This window comes from Medicago sativa, chromosome 4 (assembly GCF_051527215.1).
Source record: "Medicago sativa cultivar Bolivia chromosome 4, Bolivia_mono, whole genome shotgun sequence".
NCBI lineage: Eukaryota > Viridiplantae > Streptophyta > Magnoliopsida > Fabales > Fabaceae > Medicago > Medicago sativa.
The window spans coordinates 82251704-82273112 of record NC_140752.1 but is presented as its reverse complement, the minus strand read 5'-3'; the positions used below and the strand labels follow the sequence as shown (position 1 = coordinate 82273112).

The following is a 21409-nucleotide window of genomic DNA, read 5'->3' as shown; positions in this document are numbered from 1 at the left end:
AATAAGGAAAATACAAGAACTGAGAAACACTGCTAGAGTAAATGATAGTTTAACAGAAGGAAAAAAATAAAAAAAATTATTTTCAAAGAGAACTTTGTGAAGGAAAATTTATATAAAATGAACATGTATATGATAACAAACATAACCGTATTAAAAGATGGCATATCGCAGGAAAGCACACCTAAAAAAATATTGAAACATAGCATATACTAAGAAAACACACTTAACAGATTAAGCAATTGATCAAGATCAGGCAAGAAGGTGAGTGAAGTTACGAAACAACTTAAAGAACTGTAAAACATTTGCAAGTAGTAAAATGCAAGTGATACCAATAGGAGGAGAAATATTTAGATTTTTGAAGAAAAATGGAAGAGAGGGATTTAAAAATGAAAGAACTATTAAAAAGAAATAAAATAATGACTAAACTAATCAATCACTTCTCAAAAAAAAAAAAAACTAGTCAATCGACTTTGCATGAGATTTTCTTTTTCTTTTTTTCCATTGGCCTTAAACCCTCCGATATGGATCCATAATGAGAAAGCTTTTCTTCAAACTCCTCTCTTTTCCCCCTTCAAACTCGCAAACAAGGGGGAAAAAAAAAGTCTTATGGGTTCACTTTTTTATGGCCTTAAGGGGGGCATTGGGGTTCATTTTTCTTTTGAAAACTTGAAAATTTTAATGGTCATTTTCTCGCAGCACTATTTTATTGTGTCAAAGGACGAGCGCTAAGAAGTAATTCCCTTAAGAATTTTTTGAAATATTATAATTAGATACAAGTACCCTTGCACTTATTAAAGATTTAAAAATAGAAATAATTTGATAAATTCTATGTAGAAAAAAATTTGATAAAATTCCCACTTTAAACTTCTAAACAAGTTCTCTAAGAACACTAGCATTTTCCATGTAATTAGGTGTTCGAACCTTGAAGACAGCAAAAAATATAAAAATTAGCTTGCCAAGATTTAGTTATAGAAATATTTAAAGAGTCAATGCATTACCCGCGTTACATTCCAAAGTAATACTCAAATAATTTTTTTTAAACATCGAAAAATCAAAAATCAATTGACAGTTGACACTTTTAACTATATTTTGCAACTATTGTTTTTAGTTCAAAGAAGTAACGTATAACCAAGCCAAACACCAAGAAAGATCAGTATAAAACAAGTCAATCAACTCTTTACGTGCAGAAAACCGTTTCATCATTTTGGCAGGTAACTGAGTGGCGATCGACAGTACACACAAAAAGAACTATTTTGGTATTGTTGAGTTCTGATCTCAATTCATTTTCCCAGCTCTATAAAAAAAATGCGACAATTACTCGAACCATTGATTGGCTTGCCAAAGACTCGAATTGACGAGCTTGCACCATCAAAGTTGAAAGTATATCTTTAGGTGAAGAGAGCTGTGTATGTAGCATTGCTCTACATAATATATGCTACCATATATAGACTATTTGCCCAATATACATCAGTCTAATGGCATCAAAGCAAAAACTGAATGATTAATCGATCTGAGTAAGCCAAATTATATATATACAATAGAGTATGACTTCATTGAAAAGACACTGTACACCAGACTTCCAGTTATCACTAGGTGATTCCCTTTAAGACTTATTTTCTACTCCAGCAGAAGATTCATTCTTCCTGACAAGCCTGTTTCTCAGCAAATATTGGTTGATCGGTCACTGGTCCAGGTATCTGTTAGTAAAACCAGAAAGTCAGACTAGCAACAAAAAGGGACTATCTACTTCATTGAAGCATTCAAGCAATTTTATAGTAATTCAGGAATGCATACCATGAAACTGGATTTTAAAGGTAAAGTATCATTCAGGGGCAACACCGATGGATCTGAGGGCCTATGAAACAACAAGTGTGCTATAGACCGATCAATGGGATTTGTATTAGTTTCCAAATTCATGAATCCCGCACACCTGTATACAAATGTGTTATTATTATAATAACAAAAATGAAAAACTGATATATTTTTTTTTATATGAAAAATTAAAATTAGACACTTGGCAAGTTTCTTCTTAAGTCGAAACGAAGTTCACATTAAATGAACATCTTTGGGTTGACTTAGTTATACTTTACAAAGCATGACAGTTTTTTTAAATAGAAATGAACTTGCGCCATATACCCAAAAATAAATGAACCTACACCTAACAAAAACAATAAAAAAACCACTTGTAAATGAAGCAATATGGTATTTCAGAATAACTTGTTTAAAGAATTTGTTGAGTTCTTAGACATATTAGAACTCTTGCAATGTAAATACAGTTATGGTTTATTTCCTAAGCAAATTTTGATTCCATTTTCAATGAGTAGTAAAAAGGTGGGGAGGGAGGAGAGCAGCACGACTGATCATACAAGTTTTATTTTTACCTGACATTCAGAGTTCGATCATGATATTTTCTTTGGACCTTAAAATATTTCATTTTCCAAGTCATCAATATTTCACTTTTCACTCAAAAGTATGCTGCATTAGTATTTCAGTGTGTCGATGGTTGTTGACTAGTAGCCAGAAATATCAAAAATGAATAAGTTAGCCATACCTGTTTGCATCCTGTGTCGTTACTCCTTTGCATGCTTCACCATCATCACCCATTAAACCACTTGCACTGACATCAATATGTCTTTGGTCGGCACTTTTAGCCAAGCGGTAGAGACTGTCCCTTATGCATAGCTTGATTTTAACGTCCAACTGCAATCAAGGGAACTCTATGTTTACAAAAGTATATAATATCAAATGAGTAAAATAGTGTTGTCAATCACGGGTCTGTTCAAATTCAGCTACGCTATAGTGCCACTATAGCCACTATTTGACGACACTTTGTAATAATAAGTAGCATACCGCAAAACAATAGTGATTTGTTTAAATTTTGCTACACTATACGATACAGATTAAGTTAGCATAACTTGATAATACATATCGAGATTGCATAGACTCCCCATTGCCACCACCAATGCTAGTTTCTCCATTAGACCACCCTATAATGCTAGTTTCACCATTGCACCACCCTAATACTGACTTTAAGCCAATCAGGCCACCATGTTTGACAACCTCCAGTTTTACTAGATTGTGTTTCAAGTCAGTGCATGCATACTAATTAAATTCTATTAATTACTACTATTATTTCAACTGTAAATTGGTCTCTAGGATTAAGGCCAATTCCTTCAGGTAATGTCATCCTGGAAGTTTATAAAATTGAGTGTTCTCAATTGAGAGTTAGAGAGTTGATTCTCTCTTGGGCACCACTATTTAACGTGGCGAAAGATTTCGAATAAAAAGTATAGTTATAGCCGTTTATTTGAAAATCACTAATAGAATTTAACAACTTTACATTGTTCATGTATTTTATCACAAACACAGTTGTTGATTTTCTAATCAATAGTTTACAAGAATAATCCTCACTTTAGAGGAGTCAATCCCACATGGAATAACTTTTCCCCCCTAAAGAAGAGCCTTACTCTGAACCACCCAGAATAAAACCTTAAACCAGAAATTGATAAGATGTAGATCAGCTAGATGCCTACCATTATGTGTTTTGGGAGCACCATATTTTCAACATTTATATGGCAAGCAGAATGAGAGAATAATGCTAACACAAACACGAAAAACAGAATTCAATCATCATTAAGAAACTGAAATCAGTCAAATGCATGGTGTGTTAACTTTGACTTCAAAGTTCAAGAAACAGTGATAAAGACCACATAATCAAACTTTAACATCGCAAAATATTCCAATACCTGATCCAGAACCTGTTGCAGCTGGTGAAAGCTAGCTGCTTCGGGTGACGTTTCGTCCAAAGCAGAGCTCCTGGATGAACTTTCATGCACATTTGATGATTCTATTTCTGGTGAAAATCCTATGCTAACTTCTCCAACTTCACTATGGCCTTCATTCACATTTTCAAACTGACGTCCTACCTTCTGAGCTGAATCTGGACTTCTGAATGGCATAGGATTTTGCATATTTTCACTCTTGAAACCCCTACTCATATGGTTTGCATCATTGCAATGATATAGGTTTTCTTTCTTATCATTTGTTTTCAAGGCAGCAACCTCTAAAGGATGACCATGAGAGCTCTCCATATTTGATACATATGATGATTCTTTAAATGAAGGAGATGGATATCCATTATGTTCAGACCTTGATCCAGATGAGGCAGGAAGGAGGGAAGTATACTTTGAAGTATGACTGTAATCTGGGTGCATTGGGGGAGTTTGTATCTGAACACATGCTAGCGAATCAGAATCCATGTTTGGTGTTTGATTGTGAATGCTATCCTGGGAAGTGACCCCACTGGAAGAGGCTTCATAGGGTTGCTTCAGATTAGCATGTTGCTCCATGTGGGCATAAGGATGATCAGAATCACCATCTTTTAGACAGCTATTTTTTCTCTTTCCTGCTGATTGCTTTAACAGCTGCCCTTGTATCTGCCATACAACGAGACCGATTATAATATGAAAATCAAGAGATGGTTTAATTCAGTTTATAAGGACACCTGAATTAAATGGACAGAGTAGTTTACTTTTACTATATAACTGTATAGGATAAAACATAAACCTGATCAATGCTACAAAACAGCCAAAAATAAAACAGCCAAATTGAGTAGAGGTCAAGCCTGATTTTCTATGGGAAAAGAATATCAAATTAAACATGTAATTACTTGATTGCAGAAGAAAAAAAAAATGTCATCACTTGATCCCATTGACGCACTATGCTTTGCAACTTTATTAATTAGGATTTGAATTTAGAAGTCCTATATGAGTATAAATTGATATTATTGTCTTATCTTCATAACATACATCACAAAATATTACACAAGCAAATATTATCCATAGTCACTTTTATCTTTCTTTTCTTTCTCCAGGACCTCCTCCAGTCAAGCCTCTTTAACTTCAAAACAATTAAACCTCTGTTTAATGGATGGATGTATACTATGTGCAGATATCAACTGAATTGAATTCTATAAAATACATAAATCCTAACATTATCAGTTATAACATTGAAATGTCAAACACAGCCAAGTCATGTGTTGACAATCACTTATTCCAACTCCATTATGCCACAGTGCTATATCCTGCACTATGTACTAAATCGTGTATCACAGAACAGTAGCGATTGGTTGACAACATTGATCTGATCTAGTGCCTTCATCATAGAATGCATGTAATAACAGAATTCAATAATAAATTCAATGGCATCAACAACTCTGGCATGTTTAGAGATAGATCTCAAACTTATTATGCAATATGTTTCTGAGAGGTTCATTTGGTGGGTGCATACAAGTCACCATGTGTATGAGTTCACAGAAATTGCAGGTACGTATTTTAGAATTCAGAAAAGCAGAAACCAAGGTAAAATAAGAATCTTTTAAATAAAATATGGGGTAAACAACCTTTTGTTTAGGCATCAGGTCATCTGTAATACTCGATTTCACATCTGACTCGCCAAATGTTGATAATGAAGTAGCAACCCCATCAAAATCAACATCCATTTCAGACCCCAGTTTTTTATCAAAAGGTGATGGTTTTTTGTCACAGTCAAGAATTGGCAGACCTTCAATATTGTCATTCAGGTCCATATTATAGTCTGATATATTTTTCAGTGAACTAGCTTCAGCAGATGAAAACTTGAAGTCCGATTTCAGCGCATCATCATCAGGTCCTTCAGTTCCATGTGACAATGAGGGCCAGCAGAATTCATCTTCATTATTGAGGCTCTCCATTCCAAAAGTTGAGTCATAATTTCTGCAATTTTAAAACGTCATATTCAGGTATTTATAGAAATCATTGTGCATTGGTTAGTAACTCATACAGAGCAAAAGGTGAAAAAAACTTATGTCACGTGAGAATTTCTTACAACATCATCCTATCAACATCTTCAAAGTTGTCTATATCAAGCCACCCATCAGTATCAAGAAAGCTGAGTTCATTGTCAGACTGAGATATGTGATTGATTGAATATTGAGATACGCTATCATCCTCCACCAAACACTTGTCTCCCAAGATAGTATCATTTGCACAAAACGCACTACTGCAAGAATCTATTTTGCTGCTCTTGAAATAGCGATCAGTTATACTTGTATTATCTGATGCTAGCCTTTGCTGTTCTTTGCATGAGTCGATATTACAAGGAGAAAACAATTCTTCAGGTTTGCAGGAATATGAACCCTTTTCCACCATTCTTTCTTGTTCCGATTTCATAGTACTGCTCTTTACCCTGAGCACAATGGCTCCTCACGCAATCGGCAGTTTAACGTTTCTTTTGATACAATATATAGTTCGTGAAGTAATGTCTTACTATCGGACTGTATTGCAAACTGATCCTAAGTTTGTCACCAGCATAGAGCACTATCCGCTATCTGTTTCGAAAAATTCATCCCACATGTTATATTGAAGCTGTAACACCAAAACAGTTGTTTAGAAAAATTACTTGCAATAACCTGCATCAATAACATAATAACTACTCGCAAACATATCACCAGGTCCATTAAAGAAAGAAATAAATGTTCTAATCGTTTCACAGATTTCAATATATTATACAGAGAGAGAAAAGTTACTCAAATAAATTATTGGAAAAAAGCATTTATCCTTCGATGACAATGTTTGAGAAATGTATTTATAATGCTCACATGAAAATTTCTCAGTTAGACGCTCTCACTTAAAAGCCCTTCGAGCTTGGAGGGTGGACAGTGCATAGCATAGCCTACCTACGTTTTATTGAAAATCATTTAAACTTAATAGAAGGAATGGGAACAAAAAGGATGAAATTTTAGACCATCTAACCATTAAGGCTCTGATAATATGTCACAATTTATCTATCTCAAAAGCTCAAAATAGTTTCTACATAAAACTAAGATATATCATAAAAACACTTCCTTCCAAATATTAACCAAATGCATCCAAAGTTGAAACATTAAAAATTGCATTCTTTTTTGGAGAACAAGTTCAGCAATAAATTGGAATATATATTCTTTTAGGGCGCTGCTATATATATCCCGAGAAAACCACTCGGGAAATTTCACGAAGATTACGTGTCGTTATTAGAGTTATGTGTAGAATACATGCGGCTGTTTTAAGTAGGAATTGGGAGGAAAACATGGGCAGATGGCCAATGGGAATGATTTCGGGCTAATTTCGCTAAAAAAGAATTCGCTGAAACTAGCATTATTCATTTTTTAAAGAAAGAATAGCCCAATACACCAGGGTCCTACTATTTGGAGTATGCTAGGATCAAATGTACGCAACTACACAGCCTCGCTCTTGTGAATTGAGACGCTATCGTATTTCTACTGCAAAATGAATCCTCAAAGATGATTCTCGATCACAAAATATACCAAAAAGAAAAGTAAAAACAACACATGGGTCAAGTATTGAGTTCGGAAAAATCAACTAAGAAGGAAATTATTTGGACAGTGAAGCAAACAATCACACTATTTGTTCCAATCCTCGTCATATTTTGCGTCAAGTGTCACAAGCATGGTATGTGTGAAAATTCGGAACTCATGTACAGTCCCACCTACCAATGCCTCGTTGATAATTTTGGTACTCAATCTCAAAGTCACAAAATACGACTCCAATTAATTCTCTTTCAACAGCTCAACAAACAAACAAACAAAAAAAATCAGTTTTTTTTAACCGAAAATGTTAGTATTGTTTGTGTTTGCTGAGGGCGAGGATCGAATGCTTGACCTCCTTATCACTCGATTCACAAACATCAGTCACCAAACTATATTTATATCCCCCTCAGTGGTAATAAAGTCCAATTTAATAATTACCAAGAATAAAACGAAAATTTTCCATAACTTTTACCGCCAATTACAATTGAGTTGGATAGAACAGGGATTTAACTGGAGATCTACAAGAGCCATGTCTTGCTTATACTCAGTAATTTTCTTATAAACAAAAACACCGTTCAAAAAATCAATAAATAAATCTCATTACCATACTCAGTAAAGAAGGCACTAAAAGAAATCAAAATTATCAACTGTCTTATGTTGTAAAAACCAAACTATTGCACTAAAATATTAAACAAATACAGAAAGTTGAAGATCTAGAATACTTTAAGAGCTATGAGTGAGTTGCGTAACATAGATTAAATAAAAAAAAAATAACAAGAAACGAACCTGAAATCAGAAGCGGATTAAACGAATTTTACAGGAAAATGAGAGAAAGAGATATTTGATTCGTATGCTTCTAGAGTCTTCTTTTTCCGTCCGTCGAACTTTACCAGCGGAAGAACTTTTATTTTAATTTATTTTTAATTAATTGTTGATTATTAAAGATTTGAAATAAAGGTATGAAGGTGGAAGCGACGCGTGGGTACGAGAAATCACGGTTCGTGGACGGGAGCACTCACTCAGATCCGATCAGTTACCACATTTTCATTCGTCCACGTACCCCTTCTTTTATTTAGATTTCGACACGTTTCCAGTGTGGGACCACTAAGCCGCCCTCTACTAATATACCAATATTTCCATGTTTTCTTTAGTTGATAATAAAAAATAGGGTAAATTATAACAACTTCCCCTAAGTTTTAGCTAAATGCATCAAACCTCCCCTCTATTTTTTAAACCACCACATACCTCCCCTCCGTTACATTCCGTTAATTCTCCGTTAGATACAAAACCTATCATTTGTTCGTACAATCTTTGTGTGTCATCTCTCAAAACACCGGCAAAAATCATGCTATTCTAATAGAAACTTTTTGTCTTCTCTCCATAGTCACTCATCTGCACTTTACTTTTCGTTGTCATCTCTATCACCTACCTTAATCGTCACTGACCACTGTTTCTGTCGACGTTTGTTCTCGTTATCGATGTCTCCGTCGTCGCTCTCAATGGTAGGACGTTCATCCTGTTGTGTTGTTCCGCTCTCGATGATTCTCATGTTCTTGAGATGTTCAAACTGATCCGCACATATCATATGGCAGATTATAACATGGCTTGGCAAATATCTAATTACATGTATCTTGATTCTTTATTCTTTTTAAATGAAATAGAATTGATGTATATCACCCAACTTTCAAATTCATGAGAGAGTATTATCACAGTATTCACTAAAGAATTTGAAAAGCTAAACATGCGAATGAGATAAGCAACATAGTATAGAGAAAAGAGAGTAAGATATTGGTTGGTTGTACAACATGTTTACACCTGCAAGATTTTTTTTTATTCAAAAAAATAATACTAATAGTTAACAGACATTTTAACGGTGTTAATGAAGAAGGGTGATGTTTGACTATTTGATCAAAACTTAAGGGAGGTTAGTGTTTATTTTAAAACTAGAGGGGATGTCACTCTCATTTTAATAGAACTTAGGGGAGGTGAGTGCAATTTCCTCTAAAAAATATGGTGTTATTTTGTTTTTTGGGCAAATTACACTCACCTCCCCTAAGGTTTACTAAAATGGCACTGACACCCCCTCTAGTTCTAAAACATACATTAACCTCCCTTAAGTTCTCATCAAATACACAAACACCTCCCTTTTCCATTGACACCATTAACTTTACCATTAACTTTATTTTTTGAGGGAATTTTCCAGGAAAAAAAATCTCCATTGTTAAATTTACCATTGATGATGAATCAACTAAATCAAAATATAAGTAATTGGATCAAAATAATAATAAAATAAATAAAAAAACTCCCCAGTGAAGGCTGTTGAACCAAATATGAGTAAAAATCCGTTTTTGTGTCATCAATTGCTTGAATTGTGTTTAGTTACTTTTAGTATGGGAATTTGTTGAATCATGCTGAGTTTACTTTTATGCATAACTCTATATTACATTGCTACAAATAATGTTGATACCGGGCTGTGTTTGGTTGCATTAACAGTGCTTTTAGTTTTATCAATGTTGGATTTGGTTGATTACAATTTCCAACAATGAAATGGTTATCAACTGCATTTACGGTGCTTTTGCCATTTTTTTCGTCTCCCTAGTAATTCAAGAATCACCATTAAATATTGATAAAAAAATTCTAAAAGAAAAAAGGATAACGGAAAGTTAACGGTGTTAATAGAAAAGGGAGATGTTTGTCTATTTAAAAAGAATTTAAGGGAGGTTAGTGTGAGTTTTAAAACTACAGGGGGTGCTAGTGTCATTTTAGTAAACCTTAAGGGAGGTGGGTGTAATTTTCCCTTGTTTTTTGTGCATTTTTTAATGCATATAGTGGTCTCTGTTTGTTTATATTCTTAAAACATCTTCAATGATGAGTCGCTTGGTTTTAAATAAAATGGTTAGTAGTAAAATTAGATAACAAAGAATATTTTAAAATACACAAGTTTGAATTTTAACAGAAATAACCATTACTCCGACTTTATTTACTTAATAATTGGATTTTTCGATTATCAAAGCTTGTTTATCCTAAAAATTTGAGGATTAAAAATCGATAAATTATGATTACCAACGTGCATCAACTACACCAAAAAGTGAATTGTGACTTTGAGTTGGTTTGGTTCTTAAATATTAGTGAATATATTCTCATGGGAGGGGTGTATTGGATTAAGAAGATTTTGAAAGACAATTTTTGTTTAAAAAAGTTTTGGAGATTTTAATAGATTTTGCATGATTTTAATGACTTTCATGATTTTAAAAGATTATATAGATTTACAACATAAGATTTTAAAGGATTTGAAATGATTTTATAAGATTTCAAAAGATTTTATGAATTTTAACGACTCATTAAAAAATTATTATAATACACTCTTTCACAACATCTCTTTTATTTTTTTATTTTTTAAGACATCTCTTTTATTTTTTTATTTTTTAAGACAGAGAAGGAAGGAGGCGGAGGAGGAGGAGAGAAGGGATCAGAGAGAGGAAAGGCTAGAGTGAGGGGATGTAAGATAGTAAAATCTTAAAAAAAAAAAAAAAAACTTATGGTGTGTTTGTTTCAAGTTATATTTGTAGATTTCTGAGAATAAAATCATAAAAATGCATATGCCTATGTTTGTTATAAGTTTACTAAATTTTATTCCCGCGTATAAAATGTTCATGGGAATAGAAAAGTTTTCCCAAAAAAAATTGTGGGAATAAAGTTCCCATGGATAAGGGAATAAAATTATGCGTGATTACCTATTATATTCCTTATTTTTAAGGTTCCTTGGAATATTATAATGTTAACCAAACATCTTTTTTCTAAATACCTTGGAATAAAATTTCTATCTTTATATTCCAAGGAATGTTATTCCTAGGAATAAATTTGGTACACTTGAAACAAACACACCCTAAGATATCATGTTTAAATAATGTTCTTTCGAATAAAAAACACATGAAAATAATTTTTTTCGACAAAAATGAAAATATTTTTTAAAAACTTGAAACAAATATGAGAATATGTGTTTCTAATTTGAAATTCTCATAATTAACATTATAGACTTTGAAACAAACACATAGTGAATGTTTGGTTTTTTAATCAGTTTATTAGTATTAATCATAATCAATTTTACAAAATCAATTAATCACAATACTCCATATTATTTTATCTTCAACTCACTTTAGTCCTAATCAAATTTTCAAAATCTGAAAATCAATTGCTATCTTAAAAATGCTGGATGAAACATGCACTGTAACATCACAGACGAAACACACACAAACTCAATTCCCACCTCTCTTATTCTCTCTTCTCCTCATTTGTCTTACCTCTCTCGCGTCCCGCTGACCGCCGGTTTCTCCCTTCTTCACAATCACCTACCTCGCATCTTCTCAGGTAAGGTAAGCCAATCAATTCTCCAATTTCTCCTTTCTTCTCCATTTGCTTGTTTTAGGATTCCAGAACTCGGAATTGGAAAATTGCTTATTCTGATGTGCTATAGCGCTGCTATAATCAATTTTGTAAGAAAACCTATGTGCAAATAGCGTTCTTCCAATTTTTTTGTTTGTGAACACGGAGTTGACTGTGTTAAGTATTCAAGTAAATATGCACTAGTTGTTTTCTACCTCTTTTTTTTTGCAAACATTACAATGCTTTGAAGTAAGATCATGTTGAATTGATTTGACAAGCAATAGATATGTGGATTCAGGGCTTTGAGGATATCCCGCGTGATAGAGCAACTCTGAGGGCCTGTTTGTTTTGGATTTTTTTTGAAAAAAATCTATTTTTTTGAGTAAAAAATCACTTTTTTAGTTTTTGTTGTGTTTGTTTGAGATTTTTAAAAAATCCATTTTGCTAAAAAAATCATTTTTAGCCTCAAAATGAAAATCTATTTCAAGTAGCTTTTCCAAAATCTATTTTTTTCTTAATGCAAGGAACTCAAGTGGAAGTGTTTCAAATCTCAAAAAAATGATTTTTATGATAGTAGACAAACAGAAATAGCTTTAGATTTTTTTTAAAATCTCTAAAAAAAAATCTCTAGATTCTTTTAACTCAAAATCTATTTTTTTTAAAGCTGAAACAAACGCACCCTCATGCTTGTTTATGATAATTGCTTGTTGTGTAGAAAATTGTTTATTGCCTATTTGTGTTATGTAGAAATGTTTATGGAATATCGCTTATTGTTCATTATTGCTTATTGTGTTATATAAAATTGTGCATCGTGCTTGCTTTCTTTGTACAATTGTCCTTACAAAGTCAATATTTCTTATTTTTAATATGATTTGCATCATAGTTTCTTTGAAATTTTAGTCCACGTCAATATCAAATGTCTAGATCCGTCCATGGCTTTTTTTCTCTCTTTCTGGTTAGATTAATTGAATTTCTAGCGGATTACTTATTAGTTTATATGGTAAAAACAAATATGTTGTTTTTTTGGCTTTTTCTCTCACAAGTTTATAGTTGTTTTTTTACAGCTTGCAACATTTACGTTCATCTTCAACCCAGTTGAGTAGAGGTACTCACACAAACGCAATGCAATGCTGCACACATTCGCAAAACTCATCCGAACAGCAAACACACTCTCTAAATCAAAACTACTCCATCACCACAAAACCCTAACCACCACCACAACCACCACCTCCAAGGATGAATACTTTGCCGCAATCCAACACGTCGCAAACATCGTCCGCCGCGACTTCTACCTCGAACGAACCCTCAACAAACTCCGAATCACAATCACCCCCGAACTCGTCTTCCGCGTCCTCCGCGCTTGTTCCTCTTCCCCAATCGAATCCCTTCGTTTCTTCAACTGGGCCCAATCCCTCCACCACCACCCTCCCTACACTCCAACCTCAGTCGAATTCGAAGAAATCGTCACAATCCTCGCCAACTCCAACAACTATCAAACCATGTGGTCTATCATCCATCAAATGACTCACCACCACCACCTCTCCCTCTCCCCCTCCGCCGTCTCATCCTTAATCGAATCCTACGGCCGTCACCGCCATATCGACCAATCCGTTCAGCTTTTCAATAAATGTAAAATCTTCAACTGCCCTCAGAATCTTCAACTTTATAACTCCCTCCTTTTCGCACTTTGCGAATCAAAACTCTTCCACGCCGCGTATGCCTTAATCCGCCGCATGCTTCGTAAAGGTATTAACCCCGATAAACGCACCTACGCACTTCTTGTCAACGCGTGGTGCTCGAGCGGTAAAATGCGTGAGGCACAACAGTTTCTAAAGGAAATGAGTGATAAAGGGTTTACCCCTCCTGTTAGAGGTCGTGATCTTCTAATTGAAGGGCTGTTAAATGCCGGTTATATTGAATCAGCGAAAGGAATGGTGAGAAAGATGGTGAAGGAAGGGATTATACCTGATGTGGGGACATTTAACGCGTTGATGGAATCAATCTGTAAATGTGGGGAAGATGAAGTTAAGTTTTGTATTGAGCTTTATCATGAGTTATGTAAATTGGGAATGGTTCCTGATGTTAATACTTATAAGATATTGGTGCCGGCGGTTTCAAAAATTGGGTTGATGGATGAAGCTTTTAGGTTGTTGAATAATTTTAGTGAGGAAGGTAATAGACCTTTTCCTAGTTTGTATGCACCTGTTATGAAGGCTTTGTTCAAGAGAGGTCAATTTGATGATGCTTTTTGCTTTTTTGCTGATATGAAAGTAAAGGGTCATCCTCCTAATCGGCCGCTTTATACTATGCTTATTACCATGTGTGGCCGTGGTGGAAAGTTTGTTGATGCGGCTAATTATCTGTTTGAAATGACCGAGATTGGGTTTGTGCCTATATCTCGTTGCTTTGATATGGTTACTGATGGATTGAAGAACTGTGGTAAACATGATTTGGCTAAGAGAGTGCAACAACTTGAAGTGTCTATTCGTGGGGTTTGAACTTTGATATATCGAATTCCAATGGCAATTTTCATCAATTGTTTTACTTGAAGGTGTGAACTTTCAGTTTTAAGCTTAGTACACTAACTGCAATGCACACATTTACTGGGTTAATGTCTTAAGGAAACTTGATTGAATAGGTTTTGAAATATATACATGCATGAGAAGAGAAAGCCATTCTTTCTCTTGGATGGAGAATCATTTTTGTTTTATTTATATGGCAAATGATAGGAAGTATCTAGTCATTCGTAAAGAGAAAAATGGCCAGGAGGAAGAAAGTTTAAAGCTTTTCTCCTTGGCAGAATTTGTGTTTTCCCATAAATTCAATCCACAGATGACTGGAGGAGAGACACTGAATTGCAGATAAACACGAAGAAACAAATTTTCTGTTCCTAGATGCTGCTTCTTTTGTCCTGTGCATTCTTCAGTTTGTATACTCTGATGGAAATTTTTGTTGTATGGCATTGGAAATTCACAGCATCTGGAAGGTGCCCTTGAGTCTGTATACAGTTTTTCTGTTTGAATTTTTGTTTGTCATATGTAGGTCTGATAAAAGATTGTACATGTCAGTTCTGCAGCAGCAGCTCCAATCTGACTTCTTTGTTTTCTTTCGACAATATACAAATGAAAGCAAGACCTCTGCTGGATCTGGAAATTAAGAGCTCGAGGGAAATGACTCCAATCTAGCTTATTCTTAGTTGTTGATAGAAGAAATTTGGCCAAAAATTACGGTCTGGTTTTGGTTTTGCTGCTGATAGTTTCTTTTACCAGGGGAATTTGATTTGTTGGGTTAGAAAGTAATTGGTTGCACCTAATGTTCATCTGTTTCTAGCTTGTTTGTGGTTGAATTGGAGATCCAGAAACATTGTGTGTCTGGCATAGAATCTTTACTTATGCATCAAGTTTTGAGAGAAGTCTTCAATTTTGCGATCTTCTGTAATTTTCTTTTATGTACAAGTAGAAAGTAGAAATGTCAATAAACCTCGAAGATGGGAGGCATGACATTTTTCAAGAGAGAACTGCTTTGTGCTTAATGTTGACAGCAGCTGCCTAGGCATTCCAGGGACAGCTGGATTTCGAGGCTCGATTTGAAGATGGAATGGAACATGGCTGTCTGGTTTCAGTGGTTACATGCGAATATCAAATAACACTCATCCCGGGTTATTAGCCATTTTCAAAGCTTTACAAATAGCTAGAACTGGAACTGCACATCATTTAGTGCTATACTGATTCCTTGACACAGCATTAGACCTCATTGCAATAATCATGCTACTATTATCCAGAGTATTGAAGATGTGCTGCAACTTTGATTGGACTGTCATCATCAAGTGCACAGTTTCTAGCCAAATTGGGATCAAGTCAAGTGATAATCTAAAGCTGTGGATGCACGGCTTCAAAATTGTTCTGACATGGCCCAAAGAGCCAATTCCATAACAATCACATGAGTAGTGAGTACCATTTAGCCTATGTTTGGTTAAGCGTCGAAACCGGCAAACACATTTTAAAAGGGTCAAAGGCGAGTTTTTCATTGTGAGAAGGATACATCTCAATGTGAGAAGGATATATCTGTCCACCATCGAAGCTTTGGAGATCCCATCCCTTGAAGGATATCAAACTGTGCTTTCAACCTTAGCATTCAATATAACCAAAGGGAATTACTCACTTCAGATGAGTTGAATCCATGTTATTAATGCTTGGAAGAGTTGTACAAGTATTGTGTTGAGAATTATTTCCATTTAAATAATACTCTTTCCATTCCTTATTGTTTAAAACTGCTTTTCTGTTCTGGGATTTCTTTGATTTTGTATGAGCAATGTCCCGCTTAGATTAGATTTCTTTATTTATCAGACTTTGTTTTCCCACTCCACGATTTGTGAAACGGTAGTTGCATTCTTGCGGGCTTCGGTCATCTTGTTATCCAAAATAAAAAAACTGCTTTTCTGTTCGTTTTCAAAGTCTCAATGTAATATTATTCTGTCAATACGGGGCGACATAACTACAATTTTAAGGACAAATTCGGCAGTTTCATAAATACTACTGATTTTAGCCTACAGTATTCAATTATTTGAATTCACCAAAAAAAATTAATTATTTAAATATAATGGAGCAAATTTAGTCCAAACCTGGGAAACTCGATCTTAAATTAAATTGATAACTTAAATATTTACTACTGGTTGCCATATAGATTATATAAATAAATAAATAAATAAATTGATATCTTAACTTGAAAAATACCAATATCAACTAGTAGTAGCAGCATAAGTATGATAATTAGATTCTTTTTGTGTTAATATTTTCTAGGAGCCAACTTCTTGATACATATACTATTTTATTGAAGACGTCAATGTTATTTTCAGCTTTAATTAGATCACATCCATTGCTCACATCCTCCGTGAAGGTAATATTTACGCCGACTTTTTAGCAAAGCTTTGAAGCTTCTTCCTTTTCGAATCTCATGATTCACACCTCTTCGCCGTCAAACCTATCGAACCTTCTACCAGCAGACTCTACACGAAAACTAGGTTTCGTAGATTATAATAATATTTTTGTGTTTTTCTTTCTTGTCATTGTAACAAAAAAAAAATCAATAAACTTTTAGCAAATTAGATAAACTCATTTATATTCAGTGTAACTTACTGTTTTGTTAGTTACTGTATGACTGTAAAAAATTGTGAATAAAAATACTAATAATTTTGTTATTTTTATTTACAAAAAAAGCAAAAGCAACCGAGAAAGGTTGTTGAAGTCGTTGAGAGATGGATTCGGATTCGAAAGGAGAAAGATGGAGCGGAGCGATGACGAATCTATCAGAAATGAGTTCAAATCTCGAATCTCTTCAGAAGCTTCTTCTCACCAAAGCTGTTTTCGTCGACGACGACACTTTCTCTAAAGCCTCTCTCGCCGCCGATCAAGCCCGCACTATCAAACTCCTCGATCAACGCGTCCACACCTTAGAACGAGAACTCGACGCCGCCATCACCGCCGCCGCTCGCGCTCGTTCCGAGAAACGACAAGCCGAAGCGTCTCAGAAAGCCGCTGAATTACGCGCTCTTGAAGTCACCAAAGAACTCGAAAACACCACAAGTAAGTACTATTAACCTAATTATTAATCCTAATTTCGAATTGAGTTATTGTGATCTGTGATTGGAGAAGTTAATAATTGATGGTTTCTGATTTTTTTAATACGGTAGAGGTGTTTGAGTTGCATATGGAAGAACTGCGTGCAAAACAAGAAGAAATTACGAAGCGTGATAATGATATTAAGCTTTTGGAAGCTATTATCCAAACGCTTGGTGGAAAAGAATGATCGTCGACATCTCCTGTAAAACACTAAAACCTGTTGTTCTTAGTTTCTTTCGTCTCTGTGTAAATTGAGTTGTTATCTGAAACACTGTAATAAATTAAAAAATTTCTATAATGAATATTTTTTTTTTCTTTTCTTTTTCTGTGTTAGTTAGTTCTCTGGTGCAAGGATTAAATTTGTGAGTGTGAAATGAAGGTGATAAAGAAAATACGTGCATGATAGATTAAATGTTTAGTAGGAATGTTTTAAATGGTGATCAAGTCTGCTTCGCGGTTCTTGATATTGCTCATGGTTGCGTTGTTGTCTCAGAGACATTAGAAATCTTATGCCGTGGCCGAAATTGCGTTTGCAGACTTTCTTTAAAATGCTGTTCATTACATAGAGAATACAGTAAGCGTAAGTTGTGGTTGATCATCTTGCTTTTGGACATTAGGGTATATAGATTCTCCACAATTACAATGAGTGCCTTAGGAAGCAAGATATGTTTGTTTTCCTTGATGAAAGACAAAATTGGCATAAGCTCTATCCACTAGAATTAACTGAGATTTTAGAGACATATTGCACAATAAGTTTCTTGGTATGACATATCCAAATTCCTGGCTCCATTTTCTTTCTTTCTTTCATGTCTCATCTCTTTTATCCCTTAGTTTGGAAACACTGAAAGTATTTATACTTGTTGGAAAATGTAAAAATGAAAGAGATGTACATATCTCAAACTCTCAAAATACATCTTTGCTTTTAAATGCTAGCGTTGTGTGCAGAGTGAAGTATCGACCTCTCTCAAAACAACATATGCGAAATTTGATCTGCAATGTTGACATGTTTAGTGTTAATTTTCTTTGGTTTTGTATAATCAGCTCACTCAAAACAGCATGAATATAAGCATGCAGGTAAAATGAACATCTAATGAAATTTACATGGTGAAAACATCAACTATGTTTCTACTTACAATTATACCCTGTTGTGTCTCTGGCCTATAGGCTATAAAAATTAAAAAATCAGTCATCTTTCCAACTCTTCTCTATTTAATTTGAAGTATCTCAGGGTCTGATTTTTCTTTGTATTTGTAACATATCTTCGGTTTTGTCGACACTCACATGTGCAGGCTAGGTAATCTACCTCTGATCTCAACTTTTCTTAACTCTCACTATTACACAGTACACACTAGCTGTTTCGTTCATTTGCCTCCCTTGTTCCTCCTTTTATAACTTCCATAGGCATTGAGATCTTTAAAGATACAGAGCCTTCAGGAAGCCAAGTATTCCCTGACAGATGAAAGAATCTCTAGTTAAATTTCACATAATATTTTTTTTTCTTCCATAATCTCATGTTAGAGTCTATGTTTTCTTTCTGAATACCAATAATCTTAATTAAGTTTCACCTGTTTAACAGGATAGGATTCATTCTCATAGACAAACTATTTGAAATTGAAAAACTAAATTTGACTGATTCTAAATCTACTTTTTTATTCATCATTTAATCATTCATTATTATATTAAGATTTAAATTCTTAAATTGTTTCTATTATGTTGAACTCTTCTTACATAAAAGTTTAAGAAAAAAGACAATAGTTTGAAAAAAGAAGACCTTGGAAATTCCAGCAATGGGTGTTAAACTAGAGAAATCTAACAGACATTGAAGGTGTACAATAAAGTTGTATGGGCATCCTAATCTTATATGGTAAGGGCTAAACAAAAGTACACTATCCACCCAATTATGCCAAACTTGCTGCTTGGTCTGCTTCCTGTGGTCACTCTAGTTGTGTCCATACATAGTAGACGTTTCTATTCCCTTTTTCTTTTCTCATCAATTTTGTCCTTTTCCTTGCTTAACGTGCTTCACTTCACAACGGTGTCAATAGAATACCATATCTTGGACAAGTAAAGAATTAAATAAATACACTTTATTCAAGTACTACCATGCCAGCACATATTGCAGAGTAAGCATTTTACTCTCAACTTTATTTTAAATGGCAAACTATCGCTGCTCACATGACAAATTTTCAGTCATTTGGCAGGTCAAAAAGACAAAAACAACAGAACCGTTATAAATGTCACGCAGGATCAACATTAATGATATCCATTATCCAATGTACATGAACATTCAATGTAGCAGATGCCAGATGGACAAAATTAATATAAAAGTGCCCATAATCCACAAATGGGTAAGTTTACTTGTAACAAAAGGTATCAACAAAAAAGCACATAAATTTGGAGATCAAATAGTAAATGATCCATGAATAAAATATCATGTATAGCTACTGCTTGTGTTGCATGTTAAGGCTTATCTATCCATCAATTTAATATGTTAAAAGACAAATTCGAGACAGAAGGTTCAGATGTTTAGCATGCTGCATGCATTTGTCATTAAAGCCAAAATCTCTGATTTTTTGTTCCATTCTCTAGGTATGTACAAACTTGGTCAAAAGGAAAAAAGAATGTTAGATCTGTCAAAGCCAATCATTTCAAATTCTCATACACTCATTACTTTGCTTAGATGGAAAGCATCGGGGCTTGGATCGCATATTCTAAAGCTGAATTTGCTTGTGTCCCAGAAAAAGCATTTAGTTTTGCCTTGTTGTAGTACTACTAGTTCAAACAACCAACAGACTCAAAACCCAAGACAGTGACACTTCCCCACACTTTAATGTTTCTTCCAACTTTAGTTGAGATTCTCTTTTGATTGACATATAAATAACCCTCTATCTCTCTTCCTCATATCAATTGTTGAATCATTCTCTCTACTTTTGTCCTACGCTTCACAAAACCATATAGCTCATTACCATCATTTCCTCTAAGCAGTAATAATGGAGGTATTTTTCCTTGAACTTTTTAGTGTAATAGATTGTTATACAGTTTATACAAAAATTGTCTCCAATTCCTGCATTTTTTGCCATTACCATTAGGTGTTTATAGGTTGATAAAATAGATGTATTATAGAGAATGTGGAGTATTTCATTAAGGAAAACAATGTATTCTCAATTAATGAGTTCATGACCAGATTAACTGTCTAATAATATCAGTTTCATTCATGTGATGTTCGAGAAAATGATTATTAGCATGGCTGAATCCTTTTTACAAAGTGCAGACAATTATGTTCAATGATTAATATTTGATTATTGTTTTTGCTTTGCAGATTGTTGAGTTAAAAGTGGAGATGGTTTGTATACATGAAAAAAGACTAAGGAAATGCCTCTCAAAATTAAAAGGTTTGATTCATACAAACATTTATGATTAATGCCACAATTGTATAGTTGTTGACTTAATGTAATTAATATATTGTTCATGAGTGCAGGGATAGAGAAGGTGGAAGTGGATACTAATTGTCAGAAGGTTGTAGTAACTGGATATACACACAAAAACAAAATCCTAAAAGCTGTTAGGAGAGGGGGACTCAAAGCTGATTTCTGGTCTCCTCAGAATGAGTTGCTTAATGCTTATGTCAGTGCCAATTATGCCAGATTTAGATTCAACCCCTTTAGTTTCTTCTAGTTTTTCTCATCCCTCACCCCGACCGCGCCTTTGTGTTTGGCCTTCTCTGTGTTTTTGTATCTGCTGCCTAGTGTGAGGTGATAGATATATACACTAACATTATATTCATTAGCTTTCTCATTTATAGAAATCATATGACAAGGTCAGAAAAAATGCATGAGGATATTTCAGATACATATAATAGAATAGTGACATATCTTCCTGAACTTTGTGGCCTCAAGTCTATCTACAAATTTTAAATTCCTGCTTTACTTATTTTTGAAACTAAACTGATTCCTGAATGATGTTGCTCCTTATAGGAGTAAATGAAAATTTTTGATGTTGCTCCTTCATAGGAGTAAATGAGAAATTTTAACATAAAAATAAAATTTACATTTTTTAATCTCAT

General features: G+C 34.2%; 4 protein-coding genes across 14 annotated transcripts; 3 read left to right on the top strand and 1 right to left on the bottom strand.

Moving 5' to 3' along the window:
• Positions 1–1330: 1330 nt before the first annotated feature.
• On the bottom strand, positions 1331–8256 carry LOC146932687 (dentin sialophosphoprotein-like protein). The gene is given in 9 exon segments (XM_085704416.1): positions 1331–1639; positions 1641–1697; positions 1795–1930; positions 2552–2700; positions 3747–4436; positions 5402–5753; positions 5866–6404; positions 6638–6715; positions 8132–8256. Coding segments are annotated over 7 exon segments (1764 nt in total). The 5' UTR covers positions 6210–6404; positions 6638–6715; positions 8132–8256; the 3' UTR covers positions 1331–1603.
• Positions 8257–11591: 3335 nt separating this feature from the next.
• Positions 11592–15998, top strand: LOC146932686 (Pentatricopeptide repeat (PPR) superfamily protein). Of its 10 annotated transcripts, none has more exons than XR_015007208.1 (3): positions 11592–11713; positions 12793–14714; positions 14797–15998. XR_015007208.1 is itself a non-coding variant. In XM_085704412.1 (2 exons), exon 2 carries the CDS (start codon positions 12856–12858, stop codon positions 14224–14226), a length of 1371 nt encoding a protein of 456 aa, XP_085560538.1. In that variant the 5' UTR covers positions 11592–11713; positions 12793–12855; the 3' UTR covers positions 14227–15998. The 10 variants fall into 10 exon arrangements, 4 of the variants coding, with proteins under 4 accessions (XP_085560538.1, XP_085560537.1, XP_085560540.1 ...); XR_015007209.1 differs by having other exon boundaries at positions 11592–11718; positions 12793–14279; positions 14771–15998; XR_015007207.1 differs by having other exon boundaries at positions 11592–11718.
• A 931-nt stretch (positions 15999–16929) lies between these two features.
• LOC146932685 (tropomyosin) lies at positions 16930–17666 on the top strand. Its single transcript, XM_085704408.1, has 2 exons — positions 16930–17310; positions 17418–17666. Exons 1-2 carry the CDS (start codon positions 16983–16985, stop codon positions 17531–17533), a joined length of 444 nt encoding a protein of 147 aa, XP_085560534.1. The 5' UTR covers positions 16930–16982; the 3' UTR covers positions 17534–17666.
• Positions 17667–18420: 754 nt separating this feature from the next.
• Positions 18421–21227, top strand: LOC146932684 (heavy metal-associated isoprenylated plant protein 45-like). Of its 2 annotated transcripts, XM_085704409.1 has the most exons (5): positions 18421–19469; positions 19537–19694; positions 19936–20342; positions 20666–20738; positions 20825–21227. In XM_085704409.1, the coding sequence occupies exons 3-5, from the start codon at positions 20337–20339 to the stop codon at positions 21019–21021; spliced, it is 276 nt and encodes a 91-aa protein (XP_085560535.1). In that variant the 5' UTR covers positions 18421–19469; positions 19537–19694; positions 19936–20336; the 3' UTR covers positions 21022–21227. The 2 variants fall into 2 exon arrangements, with proteins under 2 accessions (XP_085560535.1, XP_085560536.1); XM_085704410.1 differs by lacking the exon at positions 18421–19469 and having other exon boundaries at positions 19537–19716.
• The last annotated feature ends 182 nt before the right edge of the window (positions 21228–21409 follow it).